The sequence below is a fragment of the Podarcis filfolensis genome, assembly GCF_964270895.1.
Source record: "Podarcis filfolensis genome assembly, chromosome: 3".
Taxonomy (NCBI): domain Eukaryota; kingdom Metazoa; phylum Chordata; class Lepidosauria; order Squamata; family Lacertidae; genus Podarcis; species Podarcis filfolensis.
This window is the reverse complement of record NC_139606.1, coordinates 58,928,225-58,945,633: the sequence shown is the minus strand read 5'-3', so window position 1 is coordinate 58,945,633 and position 17,409 is coordinate 58,928,225. Positions and strand designations below refer to the sequence as shown.

At 43.5% G+C, this 17,409-nt stretch overlaps 1 protein-coding gene across 16 annotated transcripts in view; it reads right to left on the bottom strand.

Moving 5' to 3' along the window:
• Positions 1-9,764, bottom strand: part of L3MBTL3 (L3MBTL histone methyl-lysine binding protein 3) — a gene marked incomplete at its 5' end in the record, with an annotated part of 57,488 nt that extends 47,724 nt beyond the window's left edge. For 2 of the 16 annotated variants that reach the window (XM_083607654.1, XM_083607656.1), the window contains one exon: positions 7,505-7,707. In XM_083607654.1, the coding sequence (XP_083463780.1) occupies positions 7,505-7,707 (203 nt within the window). Of the gene's footprint in view, positions 1-4,139; positions 6,324-7,192; positions 7,819-7,931; positions 8,211-8,240; positions 8,454-8,572; positions 9,000-9,074; positions 9,317-9,352; positions 9,473-9,575 lie in introns of those variants that run through there. The other 14 variants (XM_083607661.1, XM_083607655.1, XM_083607648.1 and 11 more) reach the window with 14 other exon arrangements.
• Between the last annotated feature and the right edge of the window lie 7,645 nt (positions 9,765-17,409).

Here is a 17,409-nt window from a genome sequence, read left to right as displayed (position 1 = left end):
ACTTATCCAGCTTTTCTTTAGAAAGGCAGGAGAGAAACAACAACATAGCTAACCTGTTGCACCAAAGCTTTTACACTCCCCAAGTAGTTATTGCCACCACACAGCCCAAATATCTGTGATTAGAACTTGTAAGACTATCCCACAATGGCTAAAATGGCATAGAAAACACTTTGAAATGATTGCCTGGACAAGCTCTTATAGTTATGACTCATGATCAGTGCAGTAAGTCGATCTGAAAAATATCTAGCAACTATTTGCTGAGGGGGAAAAACTATTCTATCTTTATTTTTGCTTTTTTATATGCCCTAGAACTCTCAAATTCTGGGCCTAGGTTTTTCTGACAGACAAGGCAGAAGAATGAACCATCCTCTTTCGCAATGAATATTAACTTTGATTAAGCATGTACCAAAGCTCAATACATATTGGATACACATCCAATCCCCAGTTATGCTCTTTTATTCAACTGTATTTGCTGTTATAAAGTGCAGTACAGTATATTTTTCTGCCATTTTCATTATATATAATTGGCAATAATTTTAACATAAACTGAAAATCCCAGGCTTCCAAAACCAAATAAAATGCTTTAAGTATCTATAAGCAGGCAAAATAACCTCTGAAACCATTGAAGCCTGCTTGCATAGTGAAGGAGGCAAATTCTGAAAAGAAGAACTTTAACTAAACAGCATTCTCTTATAGAAAACAGAATCTACCTCTGTTGATATCAACTCAAACGGTACCTTTCAATATGTGAGTTTATAATGCAGAGATAGCAAATTCTAGAAACACAGCCAGATACAGTGGTACCTCGGGTTACATACGCTTCAGGTTACATACGCTTCAGGTTACAGACTCCGCTAACCCAGAAATAGTGCTTCAGGTTAAGAACTTTGCTTCAGGTTGAGAACAGAAATCGTGCTCCAGTGGCGAGGTGGCAGCAGGAGGCCCCATTAGCTAAAGTGGTGCTTCAGGTTAACAACAGTTTCAGGTTAAGTACAGACCTCCGGAACGAATTAAGTACTTAACCCAAGGTACCACTGTACTAGACAAATAACCATAATCATAATGCAGTCTGTACAACAGGAATAACCTGGGTTGAACTCAGACCCAGCTGGTTGAATTGAAGTCCAATTAACTTCAGTGGACATCAAGTCATGAACAACTCAGCTCCTCAATTTAAATGGAAACGGAGTTCAACTTAGTCTGGATATGACTCTTGTTTTACACTTGCAAGTGACTTGGAAAGAATACTGCTGTATAGTGTTACCCATGTTGAGTAGCTTTGTGAAACAATGTTGTGTGTCAGCTTCCCTCTTCTGTGCATTTTAATAACTTCTATAGGAAGGATCATAAAATGTGAAGAGGTTTAAAATTAATGCAATAAATGTGTTTGCGCTTCTTTAGAAAGCCTGCTGTCTAAGGGATTATTCACATTTCCACTTGTCCTGTTGCTTCCACCCCAGAGAAAACTGCTCGTTAGCGCTCAGCAAATCAGGTTTTCTCTGGATTGACATGCGCTCCGATTTAACTTTAAAAAAGGTGTTTCCCTGGGAAAGGAGAGGAGCAAGGGGGAATCCGCTCGAACCCATGCTTGAAAATTGCAGGTCAAACAGAAAACCACTCAGATCTGCACTCTCCAGGCATGAGACAAATAGTTGTGTGGAGAGTCCCAAAAGCAATTACGACTCTCTTCTTACAGTATCTGGTGGCCTCTTCTACACCAATGGCAACTCTTTGTGTTAAAACAAAAATCAGAGCTAAGCAATAAGAACCAACAAAAGTGTCAGAAAATAGCGAGCAAACTCTTGTGCTCCCCAGAAGTCTTGTTCAGGCTGGATGTTAAGTGATGTCATTTGCTAATTAATGCAGATTAATGTAGACATCATCAAAAGCTGTTTGTGCTCATTTCACTGCAATGTTTTAACAGTTTGTATTGCTTATTTTTAATTTTTTTTAAGCCACCTAAAACTTTGGGAGAAGTAATAACTTTCCCTTTTCACAGCACGTAACCTGAAAACATTTGAACCATATACATTCTTATCTGAAAGTAACAGACAGGGCTCTACTTCTCCCTGCATCAATTTCTAATATATGGTTATTTAAATGTGCTAGAGGTAGAATGTAGGATACTTGGTGCAGACAAAGCATATGACAGCTGATCCTTTTTTAAAAAATTAACCCATTGTCACAGAAATAATTGCCTTTACGTGTATCTTCTCTTGGAGCCCATTATATTTGACCAAAAAAAAAGTCCATTTTTAAATGGACTTGAATACAGAAAAGATTAAAGAACTTGGAGATTCAGATCTAAACATTCTTCTGCAAAGGTAGTAAGACTAACTAATGAAAGAAGTATCTATAAATAGCAAATATCATAAAAATTATACAAAGACTGTAGAAACTAGAGATTTAACTGTACGCTGCAGCTGCAATCTTTGACTCAGATGTGTGTGCTGGGCCCAGTATTCATGTAAGACCGCATCTGCACAGTGAGTTTGCAATAAACTGTTATTAAGCCTTAGATGACACACCGGTTAGGAAGGTAGATAAGAACTTTATTGTCTCTGTTAAACAATAACAGAACAGCAACTGGTGGATCCTGATTCCACCACTATACCACGTGCCACCTAGTGACTAAACTATATACAGTGGTACCTCTAGATACAAACGGGATCCGTTCTGGAGCCCCGTTCGCATCTAGAGGTAAACGTAACTAGCGACGGCATGTCTGCGCACGTGCGGGTCACTTTTCACTGCTTCTGCGCATGACATCATTTTGAGCGTCTGCGCATGTGCAAGCGCAAGCGGTGAGACCCGGAAGTAACACACTCCATTACTTCCGGATTGCCGAGGAGAGCAACTTGAATGCGCTCAACTCGAAGCATATTTAACCTGAGGTATGACTGTAATGACATTATCCACATTAAAGCCAGAGCCTTTCTTAACATACTGTATTTTCCCGTGTATAAGATGCCCCCTACTTTTGCAGACCCCAAATTAAGTAAATGGGGGAAGATGGCCCAGAGTTGTTGAGCTCTTTGGGGGAGGATTGCCAAAGTTGTTGAGCAACCACCAATCAGTCACAAAATTGTTGCACCAGCAGCCAATCCTAAGCAGCCCTTGCAGCAGCCGCCTTCAACCACCCAATTGCCACTGACAAGCTCCTGCTCGCAGCTGCAACCAATTGCCTGTCCCGCATATGCACTATCCTTGTATAAAACGCCCCCCCCCCCGATTTATAGCCTTATTTTAGAGTAAAAAAACCTTTTCTTATACATGGAAAAGTACGGTAATTTCCCAAAATTTTTCACTTTAAAGTATTCTATGTTTAGCAATACAGTGGTACCTCTGGTTAAGAACTTAATTCATTCTGGAGGTCCGTTCTTAACCTGAAACTGTTCTTAACCTGAGGTACCCCTTTAGCTAATAGGGCCTCGCGCTGCCGCTGTGCAGCACGATTTCTGTTCTCATCCTGAAGCAAAGTTCTTAACCTGAGGTACTATTTCTGGGTTAGCGGACTCTGTAACCTGAAGCATCTGTAACCTGAAGCGTCTGTAACCAGAGGTATCACTGTACCTTAAAGAAATACAATAATAAAATCTCATAAAAGTATAAGAAGACAAATTGCAAACATATTCAAAATGCTGGTTGAACACAAATCAGCAACAATCACAAGTCTGACTGGGGAGGGAAGGTTTTCAGTATTTGCTGAAAGCCCACAATATCCATTAAAACTCAGCAGAAAATTACTTTCAAGTAAGTCTGAAAATGTCATAGCTCAGCAGTTGCTTTGTATGCATAAGGTCCAAGTTCAATTGCTGGCATCCCTAAGTAGAGCTAGGGTATTACCCCATCCTGAAACACTGGAAAACCTCTGCCGATCTGTGTGGGCAATACTGAGCTAAATGGACCAACGGTCTATCTCATTATAAAGTAGCATCCTATGCAGAGAGTCCTGCTGCGCATGTATCCAATTGTTTTGAGCATGCATAGCCAGCAAGGAGAGGTAGCTGTTTCAACTAAGGAAAATGCAGGTTGCCCCACTTTATTTTGGTGCTGTTCTGGCCTTAACACTTACGAAACTCCCACCCCCATCCCTACCATGGATGTCACTCTTTTCCCCCCACATGCCTCAGGCTTACATTAACTAAGCAAGATGCTGCCCTAGGATGTGCAAGGAAGTCTTCCTTCAAGGTCCCTTTAATTTCCACCTTTTGGTAAAGCCAAAATACCCCTGGAGCAAAGAAAGTGGGGGGAGAAAGGCGGATTCACTCATGCAATAACTAAATCAGAAGTAGATTTATATAGAAACATATTTTTCTAATGCTTACAATTGTGACAGGGAACGTTTTCCACTCTGAGGAAAAAGTTGAACATAGATTTCTACTGTAGTAATGCTGCTGCAAATAGTTTTTCAGTGCAGGCCAACTTAACATGCAAAAACTTCAACTCAGCATTGAAAATACAGGAAACCAGATAGTCCCTCAAGCGATGGCTAGAACCCCTCAAGGAGTTACTTCAGCTAGGTAGTGTGCCACTGCAACCTTGTAATAGTTAACTTCATACCAAGCTTTATCAAGACTGAAACAATATATTTGGGGGGGGGGTGTCAATGCAAGCTTTAACAATTCTTTGCCACTGGATCACGATTAGTTTCTGCACTCGGCATTCAGTTTGAGCCTGTTCTTTCTTCCTGCCAAATCCAATGGAGTACCCAATGGAAAGCACTTACATTTTTGTATAATTTTAACAAGATTGTTTTGTTTTGAAACATCTCATTTCCTGAATTATTGCACTGCTCAGACTTGCTCTTCAGCTGATTACCTTGTTCCTGAAGGATTAAATGAGAAAGTGTATTGCTTATGCTTTCCATGTTCATTAATCACTATATTTTGTACTCTCCCTATTCTAACAACCTGTCTTCATAATTTCGAACAGGTGAAGTGTTAATGGAAATAAACTCATACTATCAGTCAGAAAACTTGTTTTGTCAACATACATCAGGAGAAGCCTGCCCAATTAAACTCAGTAACAGCTTAAGCGCCAGACCCTTACAGCATAATAAACACCAAACTGTACTCAAACAATTCCCTTTTCTGAAAAATGACCGGAATGTCAAATGTACAGTTATAAAAGTGATTAAATAAAGCTGACTTCAAAATGACAGCTGTGCTATAAACACCAACTAAGTACAGCTCTAAACTTCCCAAGAGATATGTCACAAGAGGTGAAAAAGCTATCTTAATGTCATTTGTTTGTTTCATTTAACAGTATACTGCAGAAAGCAAGTGAAGATACAATCATGCAGTCCCCTACCAGGAAAAACCAATTACTTCCAGCACCAACAAAAGCTAAAATGAACTAGGATGTATCCAACAGAACACAAGGGAAAGAGAACCCCACTGTATCTACTATATGGGGTATTTATTTTTTTAAGAAACAGCGCCACAGAGTTGAGGTGGCAAACTCCCTTTAATCACTATCCAGGAATGCAGACAAACTGAAACGAGATACTCCACCTTGAATTTGGCTACACAAACATTAACAGCATATGAAGCATGCACACCTTTCCATATACATTTCTCTTTCCCCCAACCCCTCAAAATATTTACAGAAGAAGAGATCCTACTCCTTATGCAATCACAAACAAAATTTTGACTAAAATAGTTATCTCAGAAAAATAAAGATGGACTTAGGTGAGTCAAGGAAACAGGTATTTTTATCAAAATTGGCCAGCATGCAGGGCATCTTTGAATGCTGTACATGAGAAAAGTGTTCAAAGACCTTCCTTGTCTGCCACTCATACATATTGTTGGGGTGGGAAGTTCCAAAACTTTAGGGGTACCTGGATGTGTGGCTCTTCTTTGCCATAAAAATATGTGAATCTTATTTAAAGCTATGAACTTAGCCTTAGGTTAATCTAGGAGCAAGTGCAAGCTTGTGGTTTGTTTTCTACAAGCCATCCAACGTGTGAGGGAGGCTTCCCAACTTTCCATATCCACACATCTGAAACATACCTCTGTATATTCTAGCCTCCTAAATGAATTTTAAGACTATCATTTCTGCAGGCCCTTCTATCACCTTAAGTGGTATGCTTCTAGCAACCAACAATTCCTCCATCAGAAGAAACTTGAATAAAGTATAGCAGATGCCTGCAAAGAAAATCCTACAGTTATCATAAAACTATTCATTGAAAAAACCTAATTTTTATTTAATTACAGCCAAAGGCGATCTGAAGTTGTCCTGTATCAACAGAAATGCACTAGACAGGAAAGTGAAACTGACTGATCTAACACTTTTAGGAAACCGATGTGCAAAGAGGGGGGAGAAATGAATACAGTGGTACCTTGGGCTACATACGCTTCAGGTTACATACGCTTCAGGTTACAGACTCCGCTAACCCAGAAATAGTGCTTCAGGTTAAGAACTTTGCTTCAGGATAAGAACAGAAATCGTGCTCCGGCGGCGCAGCAGCAGCAGGAGGCCCCATTAGCTAAAGCGGTGCTTCAGGTTAAGAACAGTTTCAGGTTAAGAACGGACCTCCGGAACGAATTAAGTACTTAACCCGAGGTACCACTGTACACTCATCTTCACAACTATCAGATGTGTTTATTATGTTTGGTGTTGAGTATTCAAAATGAAAGCGTTTAGTATCATAATAAACCTAAGAAACACTCTTCATTATATATGTACATTTCATATACATCAGAAAACACTGTAATAACAGAAACGGTATGGAAGGGGGAAGCAGCAAAAAAAACATATCTTCAAACCATTCCTTTGGAATATACCTCACCAATTCCTGAACTCTGAAGTGCAATCACGGCAAAACTTGGAGGCCAGAATTTGAACTTTCATCCCCAGGGTGGATACCTCCGTTCCACCAGTAGGGGTCCCTCCTTGGCCAGTTTTGGAATAGCGTATTTTGCTGCACTTGAAACTTTTCTGGAGAACACTGTGATCACTCAGGATACTACATATTCTCTCTCTCCCCCCGCCCTCTTAAAATTAAGAAGAGCGGCGGAAGGGGTCGAAGAGAGGCGCAGGTCCTTCACATGCAACTTCCCGGCGCAACGAAGCCACTGTAACAAAAACTACCAAATTCAAACTACGCTTCAGGCTACAAAACAGGGCCCCCCCCAGCCCCCTGCCCAGGTTCTCCGTTCGCCTCCTTTGGTAAAAGGGCAGAAAGTACCGCGAGCCAGCTTTCCGAGGGGGCTCCTGAAATAACCTCGACGCCTCCACTTTCTCTGAAAGGAAATGCCCAAGGGGAGGGCGGCGAGGCCGTTGCACGGCGAGCAAAAGGTGTATAAGCGTGTGGGAAGGAAAAGAAAGAAAGAGAAAAAGAGAGAGACCGGGTGCCCCGGCTGAGGAAGTTGCATAATAAGAGAAAGGCACTGCTCTTGTTTGTTAATCGGGTCCCGTTTTTTTCTTGCGGAGCCTGCGACGGAAACCGGGAAGGGGAGGTTGCCTAAAACAAACTCGAGACATTTTTTTTGTTTTTTACCCTTCTCTTCCCGCACTCCCCACTTTCAGGAAGGGCCGGGACTGTTCTCTCTTCCGAGGGGAGAAGAAACGGTTCTGGGTTCTTTCCCTCTCTGGATTAGTTCTCTTTCCCGAGCTCGTAAGAGAGAAATCACCCTCCTTGAGGAGAAGGCGTCTCCCTTCACTCTCTCTGTTTCTGGTCTCCTCAGCCCGGCCCCCTTTCATCCACCCTTAGCCAGGCGCTTCTGAGAAGGTCCCCTTTGGAGTTGGCTCGGCCCTTTCAAAGTTTTCTCCTCACCCACTTCCTCCTTCTGCTGTGCGCGTGTGAGAATAAAAGGGGAGGGGGCTCCGGGAGAACACCCCCACCCACCCACGCACCTCCTGTTATCTTCCACATCAACGTACCACAGAGCAGACTTGAGTCCCCCCCCCCACACACACTTACGGACCCTCAGATATGGGGAGCTCGGGCCGAGCGCCTTCCCATCTCCCCCACGAAGAGCTTGGAACAAGTGTGTCAGTTTGCAGCTCATCATGGGTAAAGGGCTACTACAGGAAGCGGAGAATATATAGGCAAGCGGGCGGCGTTGTTGCAGAGTATTAGGAACCCGGGTGTGCTGCTAGCTTGGCTTAATTCACACGAGCCACGTTCATGTGATGCAAATACACCTCTCCCACCCTCACACACGCGCGCGCAAAAGAGGGGGGGAAATCCCCGCATCTCCCACGGGGGTTTATTTGCTGCCCCCAATCCCTACCTATGTTTACACTTAAGTGAGAAGACATGCACGGGGAGCAAGAGTTCCCCCCACCCCTTCCACACACGCTCCCTCCCACTCCTAACTGCGAGGAGCGTCTCTGCTGCGCGTGTGGTGTGTGCGTGCGTGTGCAAAGTTTGCCCAAAATGGCGGAATTGGGGAGCTCAGTATTATATTTCTATATATCGGCACACACATGCACACGCCGCCGCCGCGCGCGCGCCCGCCACAAAGTCCAGAAGCTGCAAAGGGGAGACAAGAAGGAGGAGAAACAGTATTATTATTATTAATAATAATAAACCTTTGACGAAAAAGAAGGGGGGGAAACACACCCTCAGAAGCTGCCCGTGCGCGCTGATCCGAGCAGGCCTCCCCCCCCCCCGCTTCTCTTCTCCAGGAGGGGAGACACGACACACGTTACACATGCAACCGGTATATCCCGCTGCAGCCAAATCTGGGTGGGAAAAGTCCGTCCCTCCTCCTCCCCGCGCGCTTCCAGCCTCCATCCCTCCCTCGGCTGAGGGAACCCCGTAAACAAAAACGGAGCGAGCGAGCGGCTGCGGCGGCCCCTCCGCAACCCGCACCCCTCTCTCCCCCAAATCCCTGTCGCGGCGGCGGCGCTGCCGTCCCCCTTCCCTAGACACTCCCGGGGAAGTGTCAAAAAACCCGGGCCGGCTCCCCAGTGGCGGGGCGGCAGGACGCCGCAGAACCGCCGCCGCCCCCCTCCCTCCCCGCCGGTCTCCGCCCGCCAAGACGTGCGGGGCTGCGAAATGCCCTCCTCATTTCCACGGCCGCTCCAGCCTCCACCTCCTCCCTTTTCTCCCCACAATTTACCCGTCATATGTTGGGGAAGAAGCGAGCGGGGTGGGGGGCGCGGACGCCGAAGGCACCTCTCTCTCGCTCTCCCTCGCCCACTCTTTTGTTCCTCTTTCACTCTCACGCACTTAGGGGCTTTTTTAGGGAAGGAACCCTCCGTGGCCGACCCACACTCCCCGGCCACTTCGCAGGCGCCGGGCCACTTTCCCCCACCACCTCGGGTCCCATCCCCTGGGCGAGAGGCTGTGCTGGAACTCTTCCCTCTGCGCGCCGCGCGCCGCCCCCCCCCCCCACACCTTTATGGAGAAAATTCTCTTCTATTTCTCTCCCCCCCCCCCCCGCGCGCGCGCTCCTCCTCCCGGTTCATAAGGGAGGCAGAGGAGGTGCGCTTGCTTCCCTTTATCTCTCTCTCTTAACTTTCATCCTCAGCCAAAGGGAGGCAATGGAAAGGCAACCCCTCGGCGTTGTGCATTGCAGTTAATGGGTTAGCAATCAGGTCGGAACCAGGCGCTTCCTTACCCCCCCAAATTCTCTCTCTCTCTCTCTCTCGCTTTATTTTTTTTTCTCCGTCTCTCGAGGAGTCCTGACAAATATGGTCCAGGGCTGCGGGCACAAGTGAGCATGCGCCCGTAGAGTCAGGGCCGGGGAAAAGGGAAACTGCTGCTGCCGCCGCCGCCGCCGGGGTGCCTGCTCTTCCTTCGCTGCTGTGGCTCAGCCTCTGGGAAAGGTAGCAGCGAGGATCGCGTCTGCCGCCGCCGCCGCCGCCCCCATCTCTCCCCCTTTCTCCTCCGAACCACAAAAGAAGCATCTCCGAGGTGCATCGGTATCTCCTCGCTCACACATCGTAATGGCAACGTGAAGGGGAAGAAGGAGCAGCTGAAGTCTCTCCCTATTTTTAGGCTTCTTTCTTTTTCTTTCTTTCTTTCTAATTACTTTTCATTCCAGAGGTAGCAGAATCAGTTATTAATTATGGTGCTTGGCATCAAGGAAAATTAAAGCAGGACAGTCTGCCCATATTAGGAGTTTGGGAGGGGGGAATTAAACCATAGCCCCAAGGGTGGTATTTTTTAAAAGGTGATTTTTTTCTGAAAATAAATATAAACTGTATTTTAAAACATATGCCAAAAAGATTAAAGAAGGATTTTTTTTTTTGCACTTCCCATATCTCTAGTGTGAAATTAAAATTGCATTTTCTACAATGTATGCTCATTTTTAAAAATAGCTTTCTTCTGTGTTATATACCCCATGTTAACCCTCTGTCAACAGGTGGGGTCAATGGCATTGAGAAAAAAATAATAAAACTTGGTGTCAGTCTTCCGGAACTCTTATGTTCTCTAGGTAGTCTTCATCCACTTATTTGTTCTTTATTTCTTTATTGCACTGTACATACAGGTTCAAGGTTTTCATATTAATTTACAAAGTTGGGTCCAAGATACTTTAAGCACTACCTGGTTCCTTATATCCCTTATATCACTGGTTTTTGGAGGAGTCACTATTAATGGATGCACAGCCATATGCAGCAGAAGTTGTGCATTCTGTATTGTGAACCCAATTTTGAAGAACTCTCTTCTAGTGAGATCAGACAGGTCCCCTCCCTGCTGAGCTACCAGGACTTACTGAAGACTTTTTTTTTAAAAAAAGCAGACATTCAAAGTATTTCTTAATTTACTGTTTTTTGTTGATTTTTTATCTATATTATATTTGTTGAGTTCACTATACACCACTTAGAGACAACTGTAATGAAGTGGTATATACATTGTCAAAATAAATAAGTAAATTTAATAACCAGCCCTTCAATCTGAAGAATCCCAGGGCAGCATATCACATTAAATTAAGATATAGTGCTGCGTATCAACATAACATAAAACCAATACTTGTCATAAAAACAACTAAGCTGCAACAAAAAGACAATTTATTAGCTCAGCCAGTCCCAATGGCCTGAAGGAAAATATACGTCTCTACACAGTGTTGAAAAGCCGGTAATATGGGAGTCAACTGTATCTCCAATGAGAGGAAGTCCCACAAGCAGGGAACCATAAGGCCCAGCTCTGTAAGGCCTCACTCGGTGCTGTCACACAATGAATCATGGATGCTGAGATGCCTACAGGCAGGATTCTTCTGCAGATTTGAAGGCCCAGGCTGGCAGATGAGCTGCTCTGGACCAGTGGCCAGACACTCTATGCATACACTTCCAAACACCTGATCAAACAGTGGCCAGTGGAGTTTTTTCTAATGTACAGTGGTACCTCGGGTTACATACGCTTCAGGTTACATACGCTTCAGGTTACAGACTCCACTAACCCAGAAATAGTGCTTCAGATTAAGAACTTTGCTTCAGGATAAGAACAGAAATCGGGCTCCGGCGGCGCGGCGGCAGCAGGAGGCCCCGTTAGTTAAAGTGGTGCTTCAGGTTAACAACAGTTTCAGGTTAAGAGCAGACCTCCAGAACGAATTAAGTACTTAAGCCGAGGTACCACTGTATTGTCTGAAAGCTGAACAACCCACGGTGGCATGAACATCACAAGTTGTTCTTGTTTAGTAGACCTAGAGTTTATGAAACCATGGGTTGAACCTTCTCTGGACTTTCAAGAAATACAGCCTTGGAACTGGTCAGGCCTGCCACTCCTGACAGCAAGAAAAGGAGGAGGTGTGGTCTCTGCAGTTGACGCAATTGCAGAAGATCACAGCAATGAGGTGCTTCATGTAACTGTTTTGTCTGCTCTGCTCATCTAGTTGTGAAATGTGGTGATTTAGGTTGCGTAGGTGCTTTGTGATATGACTGCAAGGTCTGTGAGATTTATTGTTGTTAGTGGTAATTCACAACTTGTAATTATTGCACTGTTATACTTGTGTGACTGTTATAATTAAGTTATATGAATGTTAATGGCACAATATGCTGCTTTATTTTACTGTTTGTTTACTGAGGTTTTCCATTAAGTACTGACAAAACAATGTTTTCAGTTAAGTACCAACAAAATGGACAATGTAAGAAAACAACAGAAATGTGCATAAATTGAAACATAAATTAACATAAATATTTCTTTTGCTGGTGGCAATGTTTTTATAAACTTTGGGGCCTGTTAGACGCCTATGTGTCCATTTTTGTAACTTATATTGTTGATATAGTTGACCCTGATTACTTTTGTGCAGCTATATTGTGTTATTTGAAAAAGGGAGATCTCAAGAAATACAAGTTGTTTTACTTGCAAACAACATTAATCAAGTATTGTATTTGTATGGCTTTATTGAGGTACATTGACCCTGAAACCAGATTAGTACAGTCATTTTTTCTAATGATGGATATTCACAAATGACAGGGCTGCATAGCATTCTTAATATCACTTGATAAAAACACACACACATCCTAAATGCAAAGTGCTTCAAACCTATCTCAAAGATTCCCTTAATTTTGTCTGACAAAACCATACTTGCCCTCCAAGGACTCATTTGCCTAGCTTAATTTTGCTGTACTAGCACTTAGGGCCAATTCACATCTCTTCTGTTGTGATTGTTTCATTTCGTTTTCTCTCCCCAGACATTATGAAAAGGGCAACCAAAATGATAAAGGGCCTGGGTCAACTCCCTTTTGTGGAAAGGGACTGTTTGGGGCTGTTTAGTTTACAAAAATTGCGAAGTCAGGGGGCCTAGTAGAGTGAAAAATGATGCACGATGTGGAAAAGGTCTATAGAGAGAAGGATTTCTTCTCTCTTAATACAAGAACCTAATATTATTCCATGAAACTGAATGTTGGAGGACAGGCAAATGAAGGTTTGCACCAACTATGGAAGTAGCTCCACAATATGTGGTGATGGACTCCAATGGCTGGCTTTAAAAGGGGACCAGAGAAATTCATGGAGGATAAGCCTGTAAATGGGTAGTCGTAACTGCAGTTTCAGAGACAGCTGAACAGCAATTGTTGGGGATCATGAGCAAGAGAGAGCTGTTGTACTCAGCTTCACAAATTGCATTTCATACACACATGTATGTAAATAAAACACTGGATCAGATGTTCCTCATGCTTCAGACAAGCGGTCTGTTTTAAAGCAGCTTAATGGCATACATGCATCTTTAACAATACATACACATCCTTTGTTTGATTTATAAGCTTTAATGACATGAATACCTTAGAATCTTCTTCTGAAGACTGGAAGGAGAAGATTGGTGGTAACCAGTCAGCAGCCTCAGCATATTAGAACTTACAGAACTTGTTCACTTTAGGACATTAAAATGTTTGTGTTTTATGGATGGGAAAGGTACTTTCAAGCCAGGAAAAGAGAACCTGTGAGCCTGCAGGTGATGCTGGATTCCAGCTTACATCCTTTCAGACCATTCAGTGTTGACTACAGCTGATGGGAGCTGGAGTCCAATGATACCTGGAGGGACACTGGCAAACACCTAAAATTTTACTGCCTGGTTTCCCCCCTCTATCCTGTGCTTTTCTCTGTTCCATGTTCAAGCAGAGGGCTGAGAAAGACTGTCTGAAACTCCAGAGAGCCACTCACTACTGAACTAGACAGACCGAATGATTCAACTCAGAATAAGGCAATGGCCTATGCAGTGGTACCTCGAGTTACAAATGCCTCAGGTTACAAACGCTTCAGGTTACAAACTCCGCTAACCTGGAAGAGTTACCTCGAGTTGAGAACTTTGCCCCAGGATGAGAACGAAAATTGTGTGCCGGCGGTGCAGCAGCAGCAAGAGGCCCCATTAGCAAAAGCGCACCTCTAGTTTCAGGTTAAGAATGGACCTCTGGAATGAATTAAGTTTGTAACTAGAGGTACCACTGTATAACCAATAACCATGTGTTGCAGTGCTAATGCAGGGGCTGTGTGGGCAGTTGTTGGCATAGGAGCCAACTTCTACAGGTTCGCCCCCATAAAATATTTGAGGGGACTGGCACTCCAAAGTTGATGGGCACTGCCATTCAAATGGTGTGTGTGCACTGTGTCATGTGATTATGCGGGGTGGGGCTTACCTGGACCCCCCAATATTTTATTCAAGTTGGCGCCCCTGGTTGCTAATAAGAATCAGTGATCAAAAGGAAAAAGCTGGATCCTACCCTGCTCATTCATTCTTCCTGCAAATGTCCTTACAGTGGTATTCATTCTTCTTACTCACCAAGGCCCCCAAAGCAGAACTCAGTTGAGGCTGCTGGACAAAGTTGCCATGGGGAACATTTACAGGGAAGAATAATCCCCCTATCCAGTTCTCCCAATTTGTCCTTACAGTTGGCCACTATAATGCATTCACACTACTTTGGAAAATGTGGGTTTGTGACCTGCAATTCAAACTTCAGGGTGTGGAAAGACACTTTTAAGTGTGGTGAGGGGAAGTGGGGTTTTTTTTTGTTTAAAGAACTGTTGTGGAGAAGCTCAATAGGGCAATTCTCATCAGGAAACTTCTGACAAGCTTCTGAGGAATTCCAGGCTTCCTAGGTACACAACATTAAAAACAGCAAGTTAAGGGAAGAACAAGACAGAGGCACTTCTGCAAACCAAAGGGCTCTGCTCGCCATCAGCTTTCACTGACAGCAGGAAACACAATACTGATCATGGCTGGCCTTGATGCTGTTAACAGGGAGGCTTGAAGATTCTTCCTCCTGCCTCACTTTACAAACTTGCACTGTGACTAATCTTATGAACCACTGCTCTAATCCGGCCGATCCACTTGATTATAGATTATATTTCATTTGAGGGGTTTTTAAATATTGTAATTCTCATGAATGCATTTTAAAAATCCTAGTTACACCAGTGAGGCACATTCTGCTTTCAGTATAATGAATGACTAATATTTGACAGAGTGGGAGTCATCAATGCAGGCAAAAAACTGAAACCAGAAACTGAACAGACAAAGATGACAATGTGTAATTAGAAGTGTATTGTGACATTTTTTTAAAAAAACCTTACATTACAAATTTGTAGTGAATAGAAAATGAGGAGAATGGAGCAAAAGCACCACAGGTTATTCAGATTTATTCTTATTCTTTTAGGCATGTTTCTTCTTTCAGTTTTTACCCCAAAAAGCATTCCACCAACTAGGCACTAATAAAATTACAGGAAAACAGAGACACAAGTAAATCACAGTGAGACAAAAGTTTACCATGCTCTCTACATTATTTGTAAGAATGCAAAGGATATTTATAATATGCATATATACTAAAAATTACATTACTAGTTTTATTTAGTGCTGGTATTTAAAGGAGCAGCATAGCCTTCACCATCGTGTTGGTAATGGAAAGAGCAGTGTCGTCAGAGCCAGTCTGGAACAGAGTCCATGCTATTCATAGCTTCATAAATAGGAATGCAAATGTAAAGAGAAAGTTCTGCAGGTGCACCTTGAACTTCTCATTTCATGGTGCTGCAGTGACAGGAGATTGCATATGCCTATCATCTCCTCATTGCAGCCCCTATGAAGGGAGAAGTTAGAGTTGCACCTGCAGAACTTTCTCTTTACATTTACTAAAGGCATCCCACGACACTGGAGAGACCTGTCAGGAGTAAGCATGGACCAATGGTACCAAATAGTATGGGAAACAGCCCTACTAGAAAAATTAACTAATAAACTGAAACTGACACGGGGACAAACAGAAGAAGACACCTTCACCCCGGTATGGCTCCCCTTTATCACATACACAGCCCAACAGGACAACGACAATAATCCACCAACAGCATACAAATCAATATGGCTAACCTGATCCAAAACACCCACCCACCTCACTCACACACGAAAACAAAGATCACCACAGCCAATCACAAACAAACAATCACACCCTAGGCCAACCCCAACCTCTCTCACCACCAAAGGAACACAAGTGAACAACACAAGCACGCTGACACCAAACTCTACATACATTAAGCATAACAGAAACACCGCTACCCGACCCCACCCCCATCCATCTCCCCTCCCTCCACCCCCTTTCCTTTTTTTTCTTTTCTTTTTTTCTTTTCTTCTCTCCCTAATGCCTCATCAAATGAAACAGATTTGTAAAATTGTTACATGGAAGAAAAAAAAAATACGAGGCATTACACTTACACTGTAAAACAAGAAAACCCTTAATAAAATATTAAAAATAAATAAATAAATAAAGGCATCCCACGACAGATGTGCAGCTAGCAGGGCATAACTGATGGTAGCTCCTGCAAAACAGGTGAAGGGATGTATTAGACTATGGACAATTGCACTTTTCCAGAAGGGTCTTGCTTTCTGTTTTCAAACGTAGCCAGACAAAGGCATCTGGCATTCTACTGACAGGCAGATCAATGGACAGTTGGTTAGATTCAGCCATGGCTGGCCCCACCATATAGGCAAAATGAGGCAACTGCCTCAGGCAGCAGATGCTGTGGAGCAGGTAGCAGGTGCCAAAGTGTTGGGAGGACAGAGCTGTGTGTGCCATGTGCTTCCTGGCCTACATCCCCCTAAACTTGCTTTCCATGGAGAATACTTTTCTATTGCCACAGTTGAAATCAGAGTCAACTTATTTACAGGGAATGGCATGAGGGGGCGCCTCAGGCAGGAAAATGTCTTGAGAAAGGCAGCTCCTATTTTGAATAGTCATGACTTTTCTCCTTAAGTTTTGCTTCCTTAAAAATTAAACTCACGAGGCACGCAATGAGTAAGTGGAGATTTCAGCATTTGTTTTAATAGAGTATCATCAGTTTGAGGTCCCCATGGAGAGCAGTTTAAACACATAACAGTGCGTCTTAAAAGCTAAGGTTGGGGGAAATCCCTATCCTATCTGCTGCAGCACCAGATAATAAGCCATTAGGAACAGAAACAACTATCACGTCACTAGTTATCAATGTCTACTAGCTACAATGGCTATGTTCTGCTTCTACAGTCTCTCAGCGTCAGTTGCTAGCATTCACAAGTGTGGAGGGTGCTGTTGAGCTCAAGCCCTGCTTTCAGGCTTCCCTCAGGTATTTGGTTGGCCACTGTGAGTTTCAGATGCTGGACTAGATGAGTCAATGGCCTAGTCAAGCAGACCAGTGGCCCATCTTTTTAGGTCCTTAATAGGTTACCTGTGTAACATGACAACCTGTGATGCTGATTGAACAGCACAAACTAAGGTCCTTCAGCCACACTAGAGTACTTCAGCACAGCTGCGGCACTGCTTTTCCCCAATTGCCTTGAAGTGGTAATTTTACCTTGAAGTGGAATTAAAATCTATTGCTATATTATGCAGCAATGCCGTTTTGTACTGTCTGGTCACAAGGAAGTTCCATTCAGCAAAGGTCTTTCTTAAACAAAGGCTTCCATTTTGCAACCCCAACCCTTTTTGTTTCTTCCTATTGTTGAGGGTTGTAGAATTAACGATTAATAGCCTCCTTTGCCCCTTTAATTCTCTAAATTGCCC